At 34.5% G+C, this 22,430-nt stretch overlaps 2 protein-coding genes across 13 annotated transcripts; both read left to right on the forward strand.

Moving 5' to 3' along the window:
* Positions 1 to 29: 29 nt before the first annotated feature.
* Positions 30 to 5,801, forward strand: LOC113696260 (scarecrow-like protein 9). Of its 9 annotated transcripts, none has more exons than XM_027215685.2 (5): positions 31 to 186; positions 463 to 521; positions 705 to 3,186; positions 4,820 to 4,998; positions 5,507 to 5,801. In XM_027215685.2, the coding sequence occupies exon 3, from the start codon at positions 839 to 841 to the stop codon at positions 3,107 to 3,109; it is 2,271 nt and encodes a 756-aa protein (XP_027071486.2). In that variant the 5' UTR covers positions 31 to 186; positions 463 to 521; positions 705 to 838; the 3' UTR covers positions 3,110 to 3,186; positions 4,820 to 4,998; positions 5,507 to 5,801. The 9 variants fall into 9 exon arrangements, with proteins under 9 accessions (XP_027071487.2, XP_071910116.1, XP_071910119.1 ...); XM_072054017.1 differs by having other exon boundaries at positions 758 to 3,186; XM_027215684.2 differs by lacking the exon at positions 31 to 186 and adding an exon at positions 193 to 354.
* Positions 5,802 to 13,076: 7,275 nt separating this feature from the next.
* Positions 13,077 to 21,772, forward strand: LOC113697430 (protein COP1 SUPPRESSOR 2-like). 4 transcript variants are annotated; one of them, XM_027217037.2, is made up of 8 exons: positions 13,077 to 13,308; positions 14,506 to 14,660; positions 14,885 to 14,990; positions 15,061 to 15,285; positions 16,366 to 16,489; positions 17,800 to 17,873; positions 18,114 to 18,271; positions 21,424 to 21,772. In XM_027217037.2, exons 3-8 carry the CDS (start codon positions 14,893 to 14,895, stop codon positions 21,585 to 21,587), a joined length of 843 nt encoding a protein of 280 aa, XP_027072838.2. In that variant the 5' UTR covers positions 13,077 to 13,308; positions 14,506 to 14,660; positions 14,885 to 14,892; the 3' UTR covers positions 21,588 to 21,772. The 4 variants fall into 4 exon arrangements, with proteins under 4 accessions (XP_027072838.2, XP_071910120.1, XP_027072836.2 ...); XM_072054019.1 differs by lacking the exons at positions 14,506 to 14,660; positions 21,424 to 21,772 and adding an exon at positions 18,380 to 20,081; XM_027217035.2 differs by lacking the exon at positions 14,506 to 14,660 and having other exon boundaries at positions 13,078 to 13,308.
* Positions 21,773 to 22,430: the final 658 nt, after the last annotated feature.

The raw sequence follows: 22,430 nt of genomic DNA on the forward strand, positions 1-22,430 counted from the left end.
TACCGCTTTAAAAAATTTATTTATGAATACTGTAGAATGATAGCCTGTGAATTAAGGAGGCTCTCCTAAAAGCGTACAGGTCCATCTCGATTTTTGCTCAGTCCTCTCGCTCGTTTATTTAACTTCTGCTCAGTCCATCTCGATTTTTCTCCTCCGTCTTCCCACCAGACCACCGCCCACTCCCAGGTTCCACCACCACTTTCTTTTTCTTTTTCTGTTTTTTTTTTTTTTGCGATTTCCTTGTCTATTCTATTGTACGCTGTTTCCTCGTGCTGTTACTGAGTACTAGTAGTATTTAATCCACACACGATAAAGTGATCATAGATGTCGCAATGACGATGGCTAGGGCGAATGGTACGTTTCTTGCGTTTTTCTTCTTCTTCTTCTTGTCCGGTGAATGCTGTTGCTCATCTCTATATCTTTATTTACAATCAAAATGACTCAATAATTTTCAACTTGCAGCATTTAGGGGGACCTATGTTACATATCCAACCTAAATTCCACTTGTGAATCGGACTCCAGTATGTACAGATTTCGTCATAGTTCTTCTCTTTACCCACCGAAAAAGAAAAAGGACAATAATTAATAAGAATAAACGATCTTGTTGACTCTCGATATGATTTTTTTTTTTTTTTTTTTGGGAGAGTGATGAAGTCAATTAAATCCTGACTGGTACCGCTACCTCCTCCTCTTCTTTGCTGTAGGGTTCGGGACAAATTCTCAAGACACCTTTCTGACTACGGAATACACTTTGTAGGTTATAACTAAATCTCAGGGTTGACGAACTCACAAAGAGTCTTGTTCGAGTTTTTCTTATTCTAGTTAGTTGGCGATTGGTATGGATCCGAGTTTTCTTGGGATTCCGGCTTCTGCAAGAGGGATTCGATTGAGGAATCAAAACCTGTCCACCTTTGGGGACTTGAATCCAAATGGACCCACATTTGAGACTCTTTATCTGGACCAGAAACGGGTGAATCACGGCCTTACAACTAAAAATGCCCCTCTCCAATACAACTTTGATGGAGGAGTAGAATTCCTTCCCAGCGATCCCTCCCCGAGTAACTTAACCTCAACTTCCAGTCTGGGTGTTGAGGATGATTTCAGTGAAGACCTTGATTTTTCCGATGCAGTTCTGCGGTACATAAACCAGATGCTTATGGAAGAAGATATGGAGGATAAGGCGTATATGCTTCAAGAATCCTTGGATCTCCAAGCAAAAGAAAAGTCTTTTTATGAGGCCCTTGGCAAGAAGTACCCTCCTTCCCCTGAGCCGCATCCTACTTTTATCTTCCAAAATGGTGCTAGCCCTGATGAATGCTTTTCTGGGGATCAGTGTAACCTGACAAGTACAAGCAGCAATCCTGGAAGTTACATAGCAGAACCTAGTTCCCTGAACAACCTTGCTCATTACGACGCTACCTCTCTTGTTCACTGTCACCGTGCTCATCGTGCTCCAAGCTCATCACTTAGCTCATCAATGGTGAATAGCTTCCTGGACTCTCCGTCTAGTCCTCCTTATGGGAGCCATTCTGTTTGGAATTTCAAGAAGGGTGTTGAAGAAGCTAGCAAGTTTCTTCCAGATGGCAATAAGTTGTTAAACTTCAGCATCAATGGGTTGTTTCCCCTGGAGCTGGCGGAAGAAATTGAGGAGCCAATACTTCAGGAAGAGGGAAGAGATGACGTGAACTTCCTACCAACTGGGTCAAGGGGCAGGAAGAACCCTCATGGCGGGGATACAGATTTAGAGGAGAGGAGTAGCAAGCTGGCAGCAGTTTTCACTGAATCAACTGTGCGATCAGAGGAGTTTGATATAGTCTTGCTTCATAGCATGGGAGAGGGTCAGGTTGCGCTGGCAGCTTATCAAGAAAACTTGAGGACTGCCAAGAGCAAAGTTATGCTTCAGAATGGGCAACCGAAACTGAAGGGATCTAGTGGGGGAAAGGGTCGTAGAAAGAAACAAAATGTGAAGAAGCAGGTAATAGATTTAAGAACCCTCATGATTCATTGTGCACAGGCTGTTGCTGCTGATGACCATAGGAGTGCAAATGAGCTGCTCAAACAGATCAGGCAGCATGCTTCTCCTTTTGGTGATGGGAATCAAAGGTTAGCTCATTGCTTTGCCCAAGGTCTTGAGGCACGGATAGCTGGCACTGGTAGCCAGATATATAAGGCCCTTGTGAATAAAAGGACATCTGCTGCTGATTTCTTAAAAGCTTTTCATCTATATCTAGCATCATGCCCATTCAGGAAGATCTCAAATTTTGCTTCAAACAAAACAATCATGATTGAATCAAAAAATGCCGTGAGGGTTCATGTCATAGATTTTGGTATCCTGTACGGTTTCCAGTGGCCCACCTTTTTTCAACGTATTGCAGGAAGAGAGGGTGGCCCTCCGAAGGTTCGGATTACAGGCATAGAGTTTCCTCAACCTGGATTCCGACCAGCAGAGCGCATTCAGGAGACAGGTCATCGTTTGGCAGAATATGCTAAGATGTTTAAGGTGCCATTCGAATACAATGCAGTAGCTAAGAAATGGGAAACAATCAAACTTGAGGATCTTAAGATTGAAGAGGGTGAATTTGTTGTGGTGAATTGTATATACCGATCTAAGAACTTATTTGATGAGACTGTGGCTGTAGAGAGTTCAAGAACTATCGTTCTTAAGCTGATAAGAAGCATTAATCCAGATATCTTCATCCATGGGATTGTGAATGGAGCCTACAGTGCTCCCTTTTTTGTCACCCGCTTCCGAGAGGCTCTCTTCCACTTTTCAGCTCTTTTTGATATGCTTGAAACTATTGTACCAAGGGAGATTCCAGAAAGAACATTAATTGAGAAAGAAATTTTTGGGAGAGAAGCTCTGAATGTCATAGCTTGCGAAGGTTGGGAGAGAGTTGAGAGGCCAGAAACATATAAGCAGTGGCAAGTCCGTAATCTAAGGGCAGGCTTCAGGCAAATCCCTCTAGATCGGGAAATCATGAAAAAGGCAATAGAAAAGGTGACGTCAGGTTACCACAAAGATTTTGTCATTGATGAAGACAGTCAGTGGTTGCTGCTGGGATGGAAAGGGCGAATAATTTATTCCCTATCTTGCTGGACACCTACTTAGAAATCCCAAAAGTCCTGCACTTCTGGGATTTGAACCCACCCTTCTGCATGTATTTAGTGCCAGTTCAAGTTTACGAGGTAATGTAGTCATTAACTCTTCAGTATGCAGTTCATATCTAATTATTTCATCCTGTTTCCTTTGCATTACTACTTCCAAAAGACTGTTATATTGGTCGTACAGGGGACTGATTGCCGATTTTGATTGTTAGTAGCTTATGAAAGAGGCAATCTTATTCTGTCTTTTCCAAATTTTTAGTGAATAACTGGCCTAGGAGTGTCTTCCCATGAATCATGAGGCCCTCACTCTTCTCAAAATCCAGAGCTTTGGGGCATATACGGTTTAGTTGCCAACAACACATCAGCAACGTGGTTTATTCCCTTCTTACATTGTTGAGATTCAGCTTTTAGAATTAGCGAACAGCTCTCTCAGAGATTTATGCGCACGAGAATCAGAAACGAATTTTTATATCCACTGTTTTCAGTTCGTCTAATTTTCAAAGCAATCTATTCAAATTATTCATGCATACAAACATTTAGATCTCTATTTAAGCTTTACCATGTAGCTTTACCATGTATTGATCCACAAATGACCATTATTTGTTTCCACATGTCCTGTCATGGAAACTTTGCATGTCAAACAAAACTGATTATAAGACTTGGCAAAAGAATATAAGGACCCACCTCAAGGTTGTTTAATTTTGTGAAGCATCTTCTGGAGCACTTGCTCTCCTTTTTTGGTATTCTTTGCACACTGATGTGCGAAAAAAAAATGCTAGTTTATTTGCTTGCACTAAACTTTGCAGCTTCCAGGTTTACATCATTATGAAAGTGTTTAGAACACTGTTAAATACATTTCGTTGTAAAACTTGTAAAAGTGTTGACCCTGGTGCATCTTGCACCAAGCTTGATTAGTTTTATTCTTCTTTTCCTTCTCCTTCTTTGGCTTCTCATGCTTCATTTCTGAGAAGTATAGATTCATGTGGGGGCAATTCTTCCTTTAAAAACTTTGGATATAACAACGAAATTCACATAACAAGTAATAGTAGTACAACTATTTCATGTATAATAGAACCGGAAATAACAGACTCAAATTCGCCAATACAAGAATCATTTTCTTTCAAAAAGCATACACAACATTTCAATTTCCCTTGTCCCTGCGATTTTTTGTGATAGTCAGGATTACATTTTTTTTTTTGTTTTATTAGGATATGTCACCTCTGATTTGCTAGGCTGTACTAATCATTTTCTAGGCATATTGAAGTAATGTACTTTTTGTTATATTGAAAAAAGCCCAAACAACTCCTTTAGCATAGGAGTAGTAAAATGTAACGAGTTCCAAGGGAATTAAAGACTAAAGTAAAAGGCATATGGTTTCAGATTATTTTGTACTACATTTCCGTCAAATTATAAAGTAAGTTATGTATGTTTACATTTCTTAAAATTTAGCGGGGCAGAGTTGAAAATTTTGGAAATTGCCAGAGACTTGTCCAGTTTTTCAAAATTATGTGGATCTGCCCTTGGTTCTGGGGTTTATCTGGCGTCAGATTGACCAAATCTCTATGATCCTGTTTATCGATTTATAACATCAATATCTATTGACAACAATTCCTCAAAGTCTACCAGCTAGTGGTACATGATGTTAAACATTTACTGGGACAAGTTTTCTACCAAGTTATGTGGTTACATCTTTCTTTGTATGTCCTTTGTCCAGGGCATGTCTGATGATCCTCAAAAGAGATAGTACGGAACTTTACTTGGTTCCAGCATTTACAGAGTATATACTTGGGCGAACCTTGATTAATGGATAGCCCCACCTGGTGAGATGATCTTGACAAACTCGGCCGTTGGGGACGACACTTTGTTGTACATTCAACGCTCTTGTTGGTTCAGGTATGGGTTTAGAATCATTGTCAAACTTTTTGTTAGATTGTTTTTGTGAGGTTAAATTCCACCAAATCGAAATATTTGGTATTTGACTTTTATGATGGATGTGACCTGGACAACCCATTCTAATCAACAAAACTATTACGTGCTCGTATACAACAGATTAATACTCCTTTGAGATGGGATGCCTTAGTTGCATTTGGATCTTCCAATTAATAACTACTTCCATTTGATAGCAGTTACGAGTTTTAAAATGGTTAATTTCCATATATTTTCTAGTAAAAAAGAGGTATATAGAGAAATTATAATTCTTTTACGTGTACAATTTTGAACTAACAATGTGCTTTAAACTTAGCAAAAAGTACCATAATCCATGCCCTTATGGGGCGGTGATCGAGTTATCTGACTAATTAATTGTTTATGCTACAGTTGTGAACTAGAGAATCTTGAGTGTCTTTCGGAATTCACCAAGTTTGCTTTTGTTTATCTGGTTATTGACTTAACACGCCTTCAGTTTTTTTAAGGTTTTCAGCTTGTTACTCAGTCCAGGTCAACGTGGAGCGCTGAAAAATTTGTGTATTGAGTGCTGACGAAGAGCCTAAGTTGCTAATGGCTGGAAGATGGAATCAGTTTGCAATTATTCAGTCTTGCTATTTGTTAGACGAACCAGTTCAGCGCAAAAAATTGAAAGATGATTCAATGTAATGCATGATTCCTTTATATTCGCATGACACTTCGTCAAATTTGCATATATGATTTATTGTGAAACGTGATTGCCCTGGCTACTTTTCCGCCAGGAAATGTTTTAACTGGGATGATACTCAATTTGTTTTACGATTTTCATTCCTTAACCAGTGTTTGGTTAGAATAATGTTAAGGGATAATTGCAAAAACTTCCCCTGAGGTTTCTAATATTAGCACTCACTTCCCTTATGATTTAGAAAATAGCACTTACCACCCTTAAACTTGAGGTTTGTGTTGCAAATTCAGCCCATACCAGAAAAGTTACCATTAAAAAAATATTTTAAGAAGTGAGAGGAGAAATTCGTATTAAATTTACCTTTCATGCTGCTTGTCAAGTTATATTAACAGAGAAATGACAAAATATGGAAAGCTATTAAGAATTAACAAAATTCAAGGGGTATAAGTGCAATTGAATAAAGTTTACCAATAATACATGAAGCAACGATGGATGGCTAGGTAAATGATTATATATCCAAGTTCTTGCAACGATGGATGGCTAGTTAAATGATTATATATCCAAGTTCTTGCAGTAAAGTTTATAAAGAATACGCATTACTTTTAAAACTCTCTATTAGTAATATGAATAGCTATTTGCAGGGATAACACGGTTGCTTATGTTGTTAGCACCAATCACATACAACAAAAAAATATCACTGAACAATCAACTAATTAACAACATACTTAAGCATCACTAAAAGTTACTGAGTATGAGATAAGTCTAATTACAAGTAATTAGAAGTGCATACTAATAAGATAAAGTTGTCTTTAGTAAATAAAAACTACGATAAGTGCATTAGAACCACATACTAAAACTAGTGCTGCTGCTGATATTTCCAAATTATAGGGCTATAATTATATTAATGGAAAGAGACGTAACAACCTGAGAAGTAGTAGTAGACTGAACTAGAAAAGATTTTGAAGTAGAAATAACTTGAGCAGATATATTTGTGCAAGTTCTCTTTATACTTACTTTAGTAGAACCTCAAAAATTGCTTACTAGCATTTCTCTCTGCAGTTGTATAAAATTAGACTTAAATTGACTGATTTAAAAAAAGCATAATATAGAAACATGTACGTCGTTTTCTCCCCTCAATTGGCACCATTCCTTAGTTTTGTTTACAATGGTTAATGATGCTAACACTCATAGGTAATCTAGTTTAATTAGTCATTCAATTTGTTGATAAAATTATTTTTCCTTTCTAAAATCCTTTCATTAAGTTTCTGCAATTAGTTATGGTATAAAAGTACAATCATACAATTTATTGTTAGTAATAGGTCCAATTTCCTCCCAAGTGAGGTTAGTGCAATTTTAGAAATCATAGGGGAGATGAGTGCTAGTGTCAGAAACCTCCCCTGAGGTTTCTGCAATTATCCCGAATGTTAATTAATAATTATGTATTTGATGTAGGCAGACCTTTTCATGAATGGAGGAATTTGGGGGTATTTTTTTTAACTATTAATTATGACGGCTGGTGATTAGCAATTGAGGGGATAAGATTGTGGTGTCGCGGTGTTCTCCACGATATCTTATAAGCATGCTAATTGACCTCATTATAGATTCAAATCGTAAATAATGTGTCCATCAAAACAATTTCAAAAATTTGTGTGTGTGTGTGTCTATATGTGTGAAAGTATGTTAGTATGTGTTTTAGTGTGAAAATGATGTGTTCCCATCCAAGGAGTGTGTGTGTGTGTGTGTATATATATATATATATATATAGGGAAAATCGTTTAAAACATCTCTCACATTTTATAAAATGATTTTTTTCATCATTCACTTTTAAAAGTGTACTTTTACGTCCCTTACAAATTCACATTGATCAAATTTAGTTCCTATCTAAATTTGTGACTAGTTTTTTGTTGGAATCCACCACGTACCTTATACGTGATCATTTTTTAAGGGTAAAATTTTTAAATCAAAATTTACATAATTCGATCAATTGTCCCTCACATTTCATAAAACAACCTTTTTTGTCCCTCATAATTCACAAAATGAATTTTTTCATTCTTCATATTTTACAAAATAAAATTTTTCATCCTTCATCGATCATGTGTGCGAACAACTTTTTTTAAAACTCATATATATATATATATATATATATATATATATATATACATATCTATTTGATTTCACCTGAATAATACGAATAGCATGTAATATATCTCTAATTGATTTTGTCAGAATATACTGTTTAGGTGAAATTAAATAGATATATATAAGAGTTTAAAAAATTATTAGTTTTTCACTCATGTTTATTTCCCTTTACTCGAAAATTGAAAATAAAAAAGACAGTTAATTCTAAACATTATCAAGTGTTTATATCGAATTAAATTTAGACAGAAAAAATAAACAAATGAAAAGTATGACAAAAAGAAATAAGTGATTGACACATTCAAATTTTAAATCAATTACAAGATAAGAAATTCAACTGTTGTGGCGAGTAAAAATTTCAGATTTAAACTATAATTTGTTAATATGACTATAGAATTCGAAATAAGATCAATTAATTAGATGGTCTTATTACACAACTCAATAAATGAATTATTATAAAAAGAGAAATGTTACAAATATTGAACAGATTCACATGGTATAATCAAAATTATCAAATATATATATATATATATGTGTGTGTGTGTGTGTGTGTGTTGTGTGGGAGGGGGTTTAAAACACAATTGTTAGATTTAAACCCATATATATATTTATTGAATAGCATGTATATAATTACAATTAGTCTGTTTAGGTGAAATCACATAGAGATATATTATATGCTATTCGTATTGTTCAGATGAAATTAAATAGATATATATATGGATTTAAAAAAAAACTATTTATACACATGGTCAATGAGGGATGAAAAAATTCATTTTGTCAAATGTGAGAGATTAAAAATTTATTTTGTAAAATGTGAGGGACGAAACAATTTATTTTGTGAAATGTAAGGAACTATAGATCGAATTATTTAAATTTTAATTTGTTAATTTTTATCCCTAAAATGATCACATGCAAGGCACGTGATGAATTCAGGTAAAAAACTAGTCGAAAATCTAGGTAGGAACCAAATTTGATCAATGTAAATTTGTAATTGACGTAAAAATATATTTTTGAATGTGAGGGTCGAAAGAAGTCATTTTACAAAATGCGATGGATGTTTTGAAAGATTTTCCCATATATATATATATGAAAGTATCTATTTTAATCAGAGTTGTTTTTCATTCCTACGTGACATGCTTAATTGAAGAGAATTAACGGGTTACGAATCATTTCAGTTTTACCGATATTAAATCACAATTGGATTATATTATATGTTTATAAATTATCTCTAATTTTAATATAAATTTAAAACTAACTAATCTTATTTTAAAGATATTGTTTTAAAAAACAAGTAATCTTATTTTAATGATTTTGTTTTCTATCAAATTATTACATATAGAATTATAGTAAAATATTTTTTAAATTATAATTATTGAAATCTACATATCTCAAATTACTTTCTTTCACTACCATACCGTGATTAGTATTCAAATTGTTCATCATTTCTTTTCTTAATTTTGAATTAACTTAGTGCAAAAAAAAATTAACTGTTATACTGATAGATTTATTAATATTGTTGGAAATTAAATATTTATTGATAAAAAATGAATTGTTGTATTTTTTCTACTTAATTAAATATGAATATATAGTTTTAGACCTATGGTTATTATAAAAATTTAAATTATCTAAAACAATATTTGTAAAAAAAAAGAATATCTACTAAATTTTTAATATGGAGTACAAGATTTGATGTATACTATCATATTATAGTGAAAGTATGTAAACAAATTTTTAAAAATTAGTAAATAATTGAACATTTAGTGCCTGTTTGATAACATAAAAAGTGCTGAAACTGAATTCATTCAGACATTCAGATGTTGTGGGTGTTTGATAAATAAAAATTCACCTGCTGAACTTATTAAGTGGTGATGAATTTGTATGTATTTTTTTCAGCACAAGAATTGTAGCAGAATGCTTAATTTGATAAGAATCAAGAGATTTACTTCAACTACTTTATCTTATCTATCAAATATATCCCTGTTTGTTAATTACATTCAAAATCCTTATCTAATTAAACAATCTCATAATCCCTATTCAAAATCCTTATCTAATTAAACAAAACAACCTGATATTTTCTATTCAAAAATTTTTTTTTAACAATAGTGTTTTTTTGCAATAATTTTCATCCACAAATATTTATATTTTGATATATATATATATATATATATATTTTTTGTGCAGATAAATATTATTTATGTGATGCAGCTTATCCACACACACGTGGCTTTATGACACCATATCGAAATATTAGATATTGGTTGTCTGATTTTCGAAATGCTTCTCGTCCAATATCAAAAGAAGAACGCTTTAACCAAGTACATGCAAGATTGAGAAATGTAATTGAACGTGTTTTTGGAATATTACAAGCTTGTTTTCCCATTCTCAAAACGATGAAACCATACCCTTTTCCCACACAAAGAAACATTGTCATTGTATGCATTGCTCTTCACAATCATTGTCATTTTCATACCTAACAATTTTAAGTTAATTAAATCATAGGTTCTATTCCCTTTTTGGATTAAAAGATAGAAGGGCAAAATTGTACAATTTAGCTTATTAAGCATTAAGTTATGAATATTTATCAAACAATATAAATAGATTCAACATTAAGATTCAGACATTCATATATCTCTTTTCAGTGCTTAAAATTCAGCAAATTAATTATTTCAGTATTCAGAATTCAGATGCAGTGTTATCAAACGGAGCCTTAGAGTACATTTATTTTTTCAAATTAATATAGATGAACATGTAAAATTGTTGTTAATTTTTGTATTTAAATTATTTGTATTTGTATATATTCCCAGTAAATAAAAAATGACGATGCTAAGGCACGGGCAACATTGTAGTTATGTATTAAAATATATGAAATAACATGTTGGGTTATATTTAAGTGATTTTATATTTAAATTGACCTAATATGATCCAATCCAACGTCAATCCAATCTGTACTTAGATGGGTATAACCTAAAAATTGCCTAATCCACCCAAGTATTAGGTCTAATATATGCCATTATGATGTGTTTTTAGATTCAAACAGGCTAGCCGGTTTGATTGATTGAAATGCAAATCGGTGGTAACCTTGGTCTAGTTGTATGCCAAAGCCGGAGAGTGATAGAAAATCATCAACATTGACTAAACTAGTGATCCAGTGAAATCTCAGGCCTTGTTTGGTAAATGATTTTTTTTTACCAAATTTTCTTCTACAAGTTTTTTTTTTTAAAAATTTAATTACAATAACCTTAAAAAACTCCTTAAAGTTTTAAAATATACACTTCAAAATTCCAAAAAACACAAAAAAAAAATTTCCTTCATTCCTTTCTTCTTGTTCCTCCTTTTCCCTCAATCCACCACCACCACCACCACCTTGATCGCTAGTCGATGCCAACCTCCTCTTTTTTTTCTTCACTCGTCTTGTCTTCTCCCTCTCATTTTCCTTCTTCCTCCTCCCCTTTGGTCGTCATTTATAAGGGGAATGGTGCCAAGGAGAGGGGGGGAGGGAAAGGGAGTGGAGGAGATAGACGGAGAAAGAATGAGAAGAGGATGGAAGAGAAGAAAGAGGGAGGGAGGGAGAGCAAATTTTCATTTTAAGATAAATTTCATTACTTGAAAATTATAATACCGTCTTTGGTAATTGGTATGCACGTCACTTGAAGACATTATACTAAAACATCACATACCAAGTTATGTACCGGCTTTGCAAAATTTCAACCCAAGTTGGGCACTTGAAGACATTATACTAAAACATCACATACCAAGTTATGTACCGGTTTTGCAAATTTTCAACCCAAGTTGGGCATCATCATGTGACATACTAAGGTCCTATTTCGCTTGTAAGTTTTTACTTTTTAAAAAAAATATATTATTGTAGTAATATTTTATATGCAAAGTAAAAAAAAGTATTTCAAAAATGCATATCAAAAAATATTCCAAAAAAATCTTTATTTTGCCGGAGTTGTAATCCAAAAACTCTATAAGTTCGTCTCTTATCCCTACTTGCAAGTAGGCCTATAATCGGGTCTAATGAGCCAAACTTTTATAACATCAAGTTCAGTTCATTTAATTTGGAATATTTTCTGGTTTTAGGTTATGAGTTTCGGATTCATAAATGTGAAACTCATACTTAACTCACATAATATTCGGGTTGTGAGCCTTAATCGGGTTTAGTCCAAACTCACTTATTACTCATTAATTTTCTTAATATAATTATTATAACTATTAAGTTGTAAAACTAATTTAACATTTACAAGACTATAATATTCAAACTAAACATGAACCAATAATAGTTCTCAAAAAGTATATAAACCAAAAGTTCTTCAACAATATTTATATTTAATTCATTCAAAATGCATGAAAAATAGTAATAAAACACACGATCATAAGTCAGTTCATCTTTAAAAGTTGAAACTTTTTTTTTTTATTTTTATAATCTTGTGATTTGAATCCAAACATGTTTGATGATTTGTGTTTATAGACAAAAAAAAAAATCAATCAATATTATGCCAACACAAAAATTTACTCAACCAATAAGAAAAGTTAGAGATTCAGTTATGCATTACTAATATTGGCTCTTAAGAAAGTTCATGAAAAAGTCTTTAGATGTATTTTTATATTTTGTAATTTATATATATTTGGATATATAATTATACATAATATCAAAATATAAATATTATATATATAGGTAATTAAAGGGCCAGACGGCCCAGACCTATATCTGGTTTGAGCCTAATAAGACTCAAACTCGACTCATATTTAATTCGGATCTAATTTTTAGGGTTAAACTCAGACCGATTCACTAAAAGATCTAACTCATCGGGCTTTTTATCGAGCTAAACGAGCAAAGTTTGGCCTGACCTAACCCCATTGACAGTCCTACTTACAAGTTCAAAGTTTTACATGCACAGAAATATATATGCCTAGTTTGGATTGTGATATTTTTCAAGAAAAAATTTTCACTTTTCATAAATATTTTTTAAACATAAATTTCAATCACTTTTTTATCTCATATACATCACATTTTTAAAAAGTGCCACAATAATGTTTTTCCCAAGACTTCCCAAAAAATGGAATCCAAACAGGCTTTATTGTCACAATTTGTTTGTAAAAAAATAGATGGGTATACCTAGGACGCAACTGGGTTTGAGAAGTGGGCCTGGGTTGCAGCACACCCAAATCCCAGCCAATATGATTCTAGTCTAAACCTGTTTTTAGACCCAAGCCCAGCCCTCAATAGTTCGACAAAATACCCGATCTCCGAGAAATGGTAGATGGTTACCGGTTAGTCTCTCTTTCTCTGTGTCTCGTTTTTCATTCTGCTTCGTCGTCGTCTTCTTCACTTGCAGCTTCTGCCTTTGTAAGTCCTCACAGTTTTGTTGTCCTCAACCCTAATTCCCCTTCTGCAAGTTATCTCGGTCAGTAACTTAGTCAATTTTGTATCGTGGACGTTGAGAAATCGAAGAACGCATAACAGCTCCCTTGGCTAGGTAAGTTCGCATCTAAATTTCGTTTAGTTGTTTCTGGGTAATAGCTAACTGTAACATCTTAATATATATTTTTTTAATTTATGACTCTTGCGTTTGGGAAATAGCAAGCAATTTAGCATGCCAATGTCGGCTAAGGATCCTGTTCTCATTTATTTTTTTTTTCGGTTTTATTTGTGTGTTGTTTTTGGGGGTTGGGGGGGGGGCGGGGAGGCCGGAAGGAATGCCTAAAATTTCTCATTCATGCTTGTCCAACCATCTATCTGATGTGATTGCAAGCCTTGTGATTGAAAGCCTTGTGTTCAAAGACTTCTTCCTGGTTGTTTCTTCATGTAAATGGAACAGGTAGAGAAAAGGTAGACTCGCTGACGGTTAGTTTGCCAGTTTTAAAGTTATGTGACTTTCTGATCTTCCCTCATTTCATTGTCTTTTCTCAAACTACAAATTCTTTAGGTACCAGACGTTGCTAGTCAATATTTTTTCAGTTCGAGTCTTCATCTATTTCTGTTATGTCATTCCTATTTCTAGTTCGGATCTCTAGCAAGTCACTTCGTTCTCTTACTTATGAACACATAATCATAGCTCTGCTTATAGACCTGCTCAAGAATTCTTATTGATTTTTGAGAGTTGATCATGGCCGATTTGAAAAATTTTATGTCTGGTGGCTGACCTGTGTTGGTGCTGTGATGGCATGGTAGTGGTTTTTTGCTGGCAATCTATAGGGTAGGTTTGAGGAGGTTTGCACAATAGGTGGGAATTGACAGCTCTAATTATGGCTGCAGTTTATCCATTCTTCATTCTCTTTAAGGAGTTCATATGTGTTGTATAATTAAGATCTTTGAGGTGTATCAAATAGAAGATTTTTCTGAATTTTACATTTCCATAGGAGACTGAATCTTCTAGACATGGCAATTATTAGATAATTTATGGCATTAGTTCCTACATAAATCCCTAAGGGCTAATATTCTTTTTCTTTATTTTCTGAAGAGTGATATTCTCAAAATGTGACAATTTTGAGTTATGTGACAATTTGTTATATTCTCAAAAAGGGCTAATATTCTCTTTCTTCACTGATGACACAAGTTTTCCATGAATTCACTTGGGCTAATGTTCTCGTTAAATACTGTTTGAAGAACGTGACTCTTAGAAAGTTGCTCTCACATATTCAAATACAGCTCTCTTCCCCTTCCCTGCCTACAGATGAAATTTATCTCTCTCCTCATCACCCAGCCAGTGCATGACCCAACATGCTTCCTCTAATTCCTCCAATGGATGTTGGAACCCTTCATGCTTAGCGAAGAGCCCGAAAAGATGAATATACTATGTGATCACTTTTGACAAAACTGATATAACAGGTTCTTAGTTATGGTCTTTCTTGTATTTATCTGTTGGTGCTAATACATTAACGTGCATGATCACTAATGGTTCTGTGTTAAAGCTTTGACTTTTGGATTGGAAATTTTTTTGTGAAGCAGTCAATGAATTCTGCAGAGATTTGAATTATTTCATTGTATTCTCTGTTCTTTGAGCTTTAAACAATGCTGATATATGTGTATGATTAATTTTTCGAACACAAAAGAAAACAAGATGAAGGAGAAGAATTTTCGCAAAAGGAGCACAGCTGAATCAGGGGAAGACTCTGTTCATAACAGCAAAAGCGATTCAGATGATGACCAAGAAAGGAGGTACCGTTAACTTGCTAGTCTTGTTACTCTTATGATGCTTCTTGGAAGTGCTGCTAAAACATGCATTTAGATTGGTGCTAGAGGAGGTGAAGTTCCTTCAGAAACAGAGGGAGAAAAAGTCAGGAATTCCAGCCATCTCTATGACAACTCAGGTGGGTGGGGCTAGCAACGGCAACAGTGGTGGTTTGATCCGGAAAGGAAATGACAAGACTGATGGGGATGGGGAGAAGGATGACTTGGTTTTGCAGGATACTTTTGCTCAGGAAACTGCTGTGATGGTTGAAGACCCTAATATGTATGAAATCTTCTGTACTCATTATTTTCTTTTTCTCTTTTGACTTGTTCATTTCATTGTATGTTTTTGTTTAGAGCTCTTTCTTCTTTATATGCTTCTACATAGATAATTCTCAAAGTTTAGTTACAAACAATCAATCCTCAGGTTCTCTGACTCCCTAAGTTACACTTTTTGGGTTGGTTTTCATTTAAACCCAATTTGTCATCATGCTAGATGTGGGAAAAATAGGTCAACATTTTAAACTGTATAAACTGAAACTACTGGGGAGAAGGGAACGTCAAGTAAATTCCCATGTGAAAAGGTATTTTTCTTTAATATATTTATCTCCATGTGTTTATATTATCACATTATGGAATTTTTGTGTACTTGTCCAAAATCTCCATTTTTTGTTTTGTTGCTAGTTTTCTCAGTAGGAACAGATCGGTCTCTGTGGAAATGACAGGGTATTTTTAATTACTATGAAATGCTAGAAGCTTCATGGTCTCTTGGTAATTCTTTTTTGCATTGACCAGAAATAAAATTTACAATATCAGAGAGATATGTTAAAGTTTGGCTCAAATCCTTTTGCACACTCCAAATATGGGCTGTGTTTTCTCAAAATCTCACTGGCCCACATGGGGGATCTCCCATGGCTTTTTTAGTTCCAGCATCAAGCTCCTCAAAATTACATGAAATCACTTCTTGCTCCTTATCCATAGTTCTGAGTTTTGTTGACTTGAAATCTATCAAAAAGCTTAATCCACGTCAACAAAATCCGAAGCCAAGGAAGACCTGGTCTGATAACTGATTCAACCAGATTGCATTTCAAAGTAAGCAAAATGTTTAACACTCTGATGAAACTGGAAATGCACAAAAGTTTTGACTCAGAACCATAAAAAACCAACCAATTTTAATAACCCTTTTGCACCTGTCTCAGACAATTTTGACAGCTTAAATGCACATAACTGTCCATTTTTCTTGCTTTTTACATGTCTGTACAGTTGTCATTGACAGAGGCAATGAACAAAATAAAGCAGAAATTCATAAAGATAGATAGGCAATGTGATGCTGCAATTGATTGCTATCTTCTTGTATGAGCAGGTTGAGATATGTTGAACAAGAATTGGCGAAGAAAAGAGGCAGGAATATTGGTGTAGAGAATGAAGTTGAGACTGATATAAAACGTGCAGAAGATGAACTCTATGAAATTCCAGAGCACCTTAAAGTAAGTGTGCTACATTCTTTTGCTCTTCCTTAAAAACCAGAAGAATGAGAGAAAAAGAACCTCAACTGCAAATTTGATTGCTTTTAGCTAATTTAGTAATTCTTTGTGTTAAGGTTATCATCCTGGCCTTCAACTAAAGATAAGACTTATCTTTGTGCTACTTGACTTCACTACATGTCACAGGTGCAGTAATTGACGAGTGCTACATGAGTGGTTTTAGCTAATTTAGTAATTCTTTGTCTTAAGGTTATCTTCCTGGCCTTCAACTGAAGATAACACTCATCTTTGTGCTACTTGACTTCACTACATGTCACAGGTGAAGTAATTGATGAGTGGTCTCTACAAAACAAAAACACAAATTTTTTCCGCAAATAATCTTCTTAGGTTTCTTTCTATTAAGGTTTTGTATTAGTTTTTAATTGCATCAATCCTTCATTTCTTTTTCCCATTTAAAAAGGGATGTCAATAGTTTATTTTTTTCTTTCATATATCTGTTTTTGTTGGTTAAGTAAGATAGAGCCTTTTGTCTTGTCTTTCACATTAATTCCAAGTTTATTCTTCAAATTGAAAATCTCTACCTTATTGCAGAGTCTCCTTATGGAGGATGACGTGATGCGTTAAGGACAAACAGTGTAGATCTTTTAAAAAATTAACGTCTGTACCTACATGTGCGTACCCTTTCCTCAGTCTTTCAGTTTCAGGCTAGGAATACCGATATTATATTTTCTAACACAATAAGCCAATATGCTGTTCCACTTCTATTGTCCTGTTAAGATGGTACAGAAAATAAAGGTGGGAGATTTACAGAGGAAATAGTTTATTCTTGAGGGATTAATACTAAGAGGACAGAATTTTAATTTAAAAGCGAATATGCCCAATGTCCCTGCTGCAATGTGATGAGAAGCTATTCCCCTTGGATAAAAGGATCAATACCTTCCAAAAATAGTTAGTCACTGCTTATGGCTGAAAACTGTATGGGGATACAGAAACAACCTTTTCATAAAGTGACGAATGGCCATAAAAACTTAGTGAAGAACTTTTTTGGTATCATACCACATGCGTATAACTGTAAAAGTAAGATTTTGTAGATGATTACTGCAGCATCAATCGAAAGCAAAGAAATTGTACTATGTACTTTTTTGGCCCTAATCAAGTGCAGATTTTGTACATGGGGCATTCAGTTTACCATCTACTTAAGGAGTTGTGGTCACTGAAATTAGTCATTTTTTCCCACTTTATTGTGTTCAATATCCTTTTAAGATTTATCTACTTAATATTCTTTTTATGAAGTGTCCTAATGTTTCCCTTAGGTTAAGAGGCGAAATTCAGAGGAAAGCTCTACGCAGTGGACTACTGGTATTGCCGAGGTTCAGCTTCCCATGGAGTATGCTAATTTTCCTCACTGTGACTAGGCATATCTTAATTTGTCTTATACAACATGATGTATCTCTACTGCAAACTTTTTATTTAATTTTGGTTGGGAAAACTAAAATGTCTTGAGGTGGCATTTGTTGTCTGTGTCAAGAATAGAACATCTTAATTTCTGTTGAAACATTATACAGATAGGTTCAGCTTGCAGATCTCTATGCAATAAGTTGTGCTCAAATTCTTTCATTTGTGACAGATACAAATTGAGGAATATTGAGGAAACTGAGGCTGCCAAAAAGCTCTTACAAGAAAAAAGGCTCATGGGTCGCACCAAAACTGACTCTAGTATTCCCTCAAGTTATAGTGCAGATTACTTGCAACGTGGGAAGGACTATGCCGAGAAGCTTAGGAGAGGTTTGTGGCAATTACTCACTTAAAATGCTTATTTGGTTCTATGATCTGATGTTTGCCTAAGTATGTATGTATACCTGAGTATGTTTGCATGCCTGGTTGATTGCTTAGGGAATATTGCAACACTTGGCACTGATCATTTGTGCTATCCTCAGCCTCTGCCATTAGCCTCAGTATGATAGTTTTTACCCCACCTGATGTCATCACTCAAAACCAAGAAGAATAATGTCAATGCCATATATGCCTCCATGAAGTGGCAAATCAAGCTTAGATTCTTTTTCAGGGAGAGGGACAAGCATGGGGAAGACTGGGGTCAATGGGTGGCAGGCAAGTTTGTGAAGGAGAGGAAGGGTTAGCGAGCAGGTGAGGGAGTTTTTTCTTTTGGGGGGGGGGGGTTTGCTGTGGGTTAGTTGAGGTTGTAGATTGGAATGGTGGGATCAGGGGTTGGGGTGATCCATGGTTCAATTTCATTTGATTTACGGGTGTTTGATAAAACTGAAATTTGAAGGCTGAAATTTACGTACTGACGTTGCTGATTTCATTAAGTCAAACCGGTTTGATAATCTGCTGAATTTGAGCACTGAATGAAAACTTTTATTATACATAAATTATATGGACTGAGTGAAAAAATTTTATTATACACAAATTATGAAGTTTAAATATCATTCATTAATATTGTTAAACTGAAATTCCAATACGAATAGTGTATGGTGTTTATGTATGCAAATACATGTTGGGAACAAAAATGCATGTCTGTGTATAATAAGCGAGTTATGTTTGAAATAAAATATGCTAAACAACAAATGTTAGCGTGTGAGAGAGAGAGAGGAGAGACAAGTGTGCCTGAGAGAGAGAGAGAGAGAGAGAGTATATGTGAGAGGGAGAGAGTGTGTGTGTCAAAGAGAGAGAGAAAGTGTGCGTGAGAGAGACTATATGTGTGTGCGTGTGTGTGAAAGAGAAAGAGGCTGTGTGCATGTATGAAAGTGTGCTAGTATGTGAAATAATATTTTTGATGAATAATATTACCCTAGTTCAAACATTCAGCAAATTAAATGATTAAATTTTCACTTAAAATTTTTCAAAGAAATTAAGTGTCTCTTAATGGATTCAGATGTTGTGGAGTTTTGTTATCAAACAAACTTAATAGGAAAAACGCCTAATCCATTAAGTTTAAGTGCTTAATGGGGTTATCAAACACCACCCTTAGTTGCTCTTTCAAGCTGAACTGTTAACTTCAGTATAGAAGTTGTCTGAACAAAACCAAACTGGCTTGGTTATGTGAATTGGCAGTTCACTTGGGGAGTTTTCAACTATAGCAAAAAGCGCCATATTAATTAGCTCATTCTCTAGTTTGATTAGATTGGAAATGGAAGATACTCTATTACTTTATATAATATGGGATTGTGAGTGATTATAGAATAAAATCTAAATTACGTTAAACATTTAACCTTGTTATATATGTGATATTGCCTTACGACCTCTATTTCTTTTGTTTCATGTATATTGATTTAATTTTCTGAAGTTGGAATCTCATTGGAAACAAATATTGAATGATCTAGTATGACGTCTCTCATGTGTAAAGAAAGTGTAAACCTCTAGAGTTATAATATTAGTTCTACAATGCTTTTCTATTCGAACTGTAGGAGCAGCAATTATAGGTAGATATCTCCAAAAAGAAGGGACACCCACTTTAATATATTTTTATAAGAGGCTTAAAGTGCAAATGGTTTTGTACTTGACTCCAGATTTGTGTATTATCAATTCTGTACACGTTGCCGCATTTATGTTTTTTTTTTTTTTTTTTTTTTTTCACTTTATGGTCTGAGATGGTTCCTCACTAGACTGGCCAAAAGGTGGGGGGTCTTCAAGGGGAAGAGATAAGACAGCCGAGGAGGTGAGGTGAAGGGAGAGGAAAGAGTACCTGGCAAACCTTGAGGGAATCCAGTCTAACTTAATCCTTTTGTAGTTGGTTGAATACATTTTGATATTACGCATTCAAGTGAACCTTTTTAAATCTTATACCACAAGTAGGAAACTTTCTTACGTGATTTACACATTATTGGAAGACTAGCTGTATGCGAAACTTTTGTGTTTGGACGCATACTCATTGATTGTTGTATCATATCGTTATATAAAAGATCAGAAATTTTTTGGAAGCAGATCTGGCCGTATTTAGAATGGTAAGGAAAACTGAGGATGACCTTTGAGAAGTAAGAGAAGTAATGATTAAAATAAGCTAAAAAAGAAAAAAAGGAAATAGGTTATGCTTCGTTCATCAGGTTCCTTGTGCATAAGATTTGTACACGTGCTAAATGGTTATCTTTTGGAATATGTGCTTGTGACAGTACATATTTCTGATTTACCGGTTATTCTTATGGAGATGCTCTTAGGTTAGTTTAACTAGACTTTCTACCCCTCAGATCCTCCATTGCAACAGCTTAGTTAACTTAGCCTAGTGACTTCTAGAAAATAACTTCTTACAGGAGCTGATCTACATTGCTGTGGCATTTGCCACTCTATTCTGCAAATCTGTACCTGTTCATGTTTGCCAAAGGGGTTTTTTTTTTCCCTCCATATTTGCTATGGTATCTGAAATCCGTTCTTGTTTGCATAGATTTGGGGATAATGGTTATTGTTTTGGCCCTGCTTCATTTGGTAAACCCTGCTTGTAGCACCCATCCTTTCCCTCCAATAACAATTGGGAGATTTAATCACCCCTTAAAGCCCTTACGCTCCTTCCAATCAATCCTTTTGTGCAGTAGATGGGTGCTATGTATGGGAAAGCATATATGTTCTGACAAACCTGATGTAATACTAACATTTTTTTTCCCTTCTTTTTATGTTGAGGGCAGGGGGTTGGTCTTAGAAGTGAATAATGTTGTGGCCCGACGTAGCTGGGTTGTGGGCAAATGGGTGATATTGTATATTGGTTCAAAATAATGAATTTGAACACCTCACATGTATAGTTTTACTCAATTGCATCAAAGTTTTGTAAGCATAAAGATTAAGGGCAATGAGGTAGCCTAGTGGTGGGTTTCTCAAGATTTAAAGCACATTATGTTGATCCTGCTTTGCATATGACTTGCCTTTCTACATCCATGTTCCCTTTCCTAATTGTTGTGGTTTCCATTGAACCGAGCTACAAAATTTTGCAGAACATCCAGAGTTGTACAAAGACAAGGATCTAAAGAAAAGCGATCAGGAGTCTAGACCGGTGGAATCAGGTGCGGAGGCAGCAGTTCAAAGACAGGCTGCCACGGATGAGTTCATGCTTGAGCGGTTCCGAAGGCGAGAACGGCACCGTGTAATGCGTAGATAGAATAATGTCTTTGAACTACAAAATCCCAGCCGGTCCTTTATATGGTTGCTTCCCATATTTGTTGCATACTGTCTAGTTGTGGTCTATTTAGAACTGAATAGTGTGAATTTCCAGAACCGAAATGTGGGTGGGATTTCAAGTTAAAGCACAATTAATTGATAGTTTTGAGAGCCATTCAATGTGAATTTTCCGGGCGTAATGTGAGTGTTCTTTGGCTGGCTTTATTGTTGAACCGCAATAGGGGTCAGCGGCAAATTTTTGGAAATTATTTTTCACAATTTATACCAGTAACCTTTCCTTTGTTACTATGCATTTGAAACATTTTTTGATTCCTTCGGCTGATACCATTTCTTTTATAAAAGAACAAACAAATCATGACCCAACATCATAATCACCAGAGACAACCATAGATGGATTTTGGAGTCGGCATAAAGTTTTTGAACTGTTTTGGATGAAGAACATTTTTCAAAACCAAAAGGTTTGTAGGGGTAGAAATTTAATTTTTTGGACCATATATTGGCGCAGGGATGTCAGCAGTTGATTCACCCACCAATTTATTCAATCTTTCATTTGTTTACTTTTATGTTTTTCTTTTTCATGAAAATATATTTGTACCAATTATAATGGTATAGAATATTAGATTATTTTTATAAATTTTTTGTGTGTGCATATGTATGTGTGTGTGTGCACGCATGTATATATATATATATATATATATATATATATGGATTTTGAGAGAACTTGATTTGAATCTGGGTTTTAATTCGAATAAAACGAGTTTGGATATCAAAATTTTGCAAATAATATTTCACTTGTGTTATAAATATATTTTTCAACTCATTT

Source organism: Coffea arabica, chromosome 6c (genome assembly GCF_036785885.1).
Source record: "Coffea arabica cultivar ET-39 chromosome 6c, Coffea Arabica ET-39 HiFi, whole genome shotgun sequence".
Classification (NCBI taxonomy): Eukaryota; Viridiplantae; Streptophyta; class Magnoliopsida; order Gentianales; family Rubiaceae; genus Coffea; species Coffea arabica.

Coding starts and splice junctions, on each gene's coding strand:
- LOC113696260 (XM_027215686.2), top strand. CDS start 839: ATGGATCCGAGTTTTCTTGGGATTCCGGCTTCTGCAAGAGGGATTCGA.
- LOC113697430 (XM_027217037.2), top strand. CDS start 14,893: ATGAAGGAGAAGAATTTTCGCAAAAGGAGCACAGCTGAATCAGGGGAA. Junction 15,286..16,365: donor ATGGTTGAAGACCCTAATAT/GTATGAAATCTT, acceptor TTGTATGAGCAG/GTTGAGATATGTTGAACAAG. Junction 17,874..18,113: donor GAGGTTCAGCTTCCCATGGA/GTATGCTAATTT, acceptor CATTTGTGACAG/ATACAAATTGAGGAATATTG.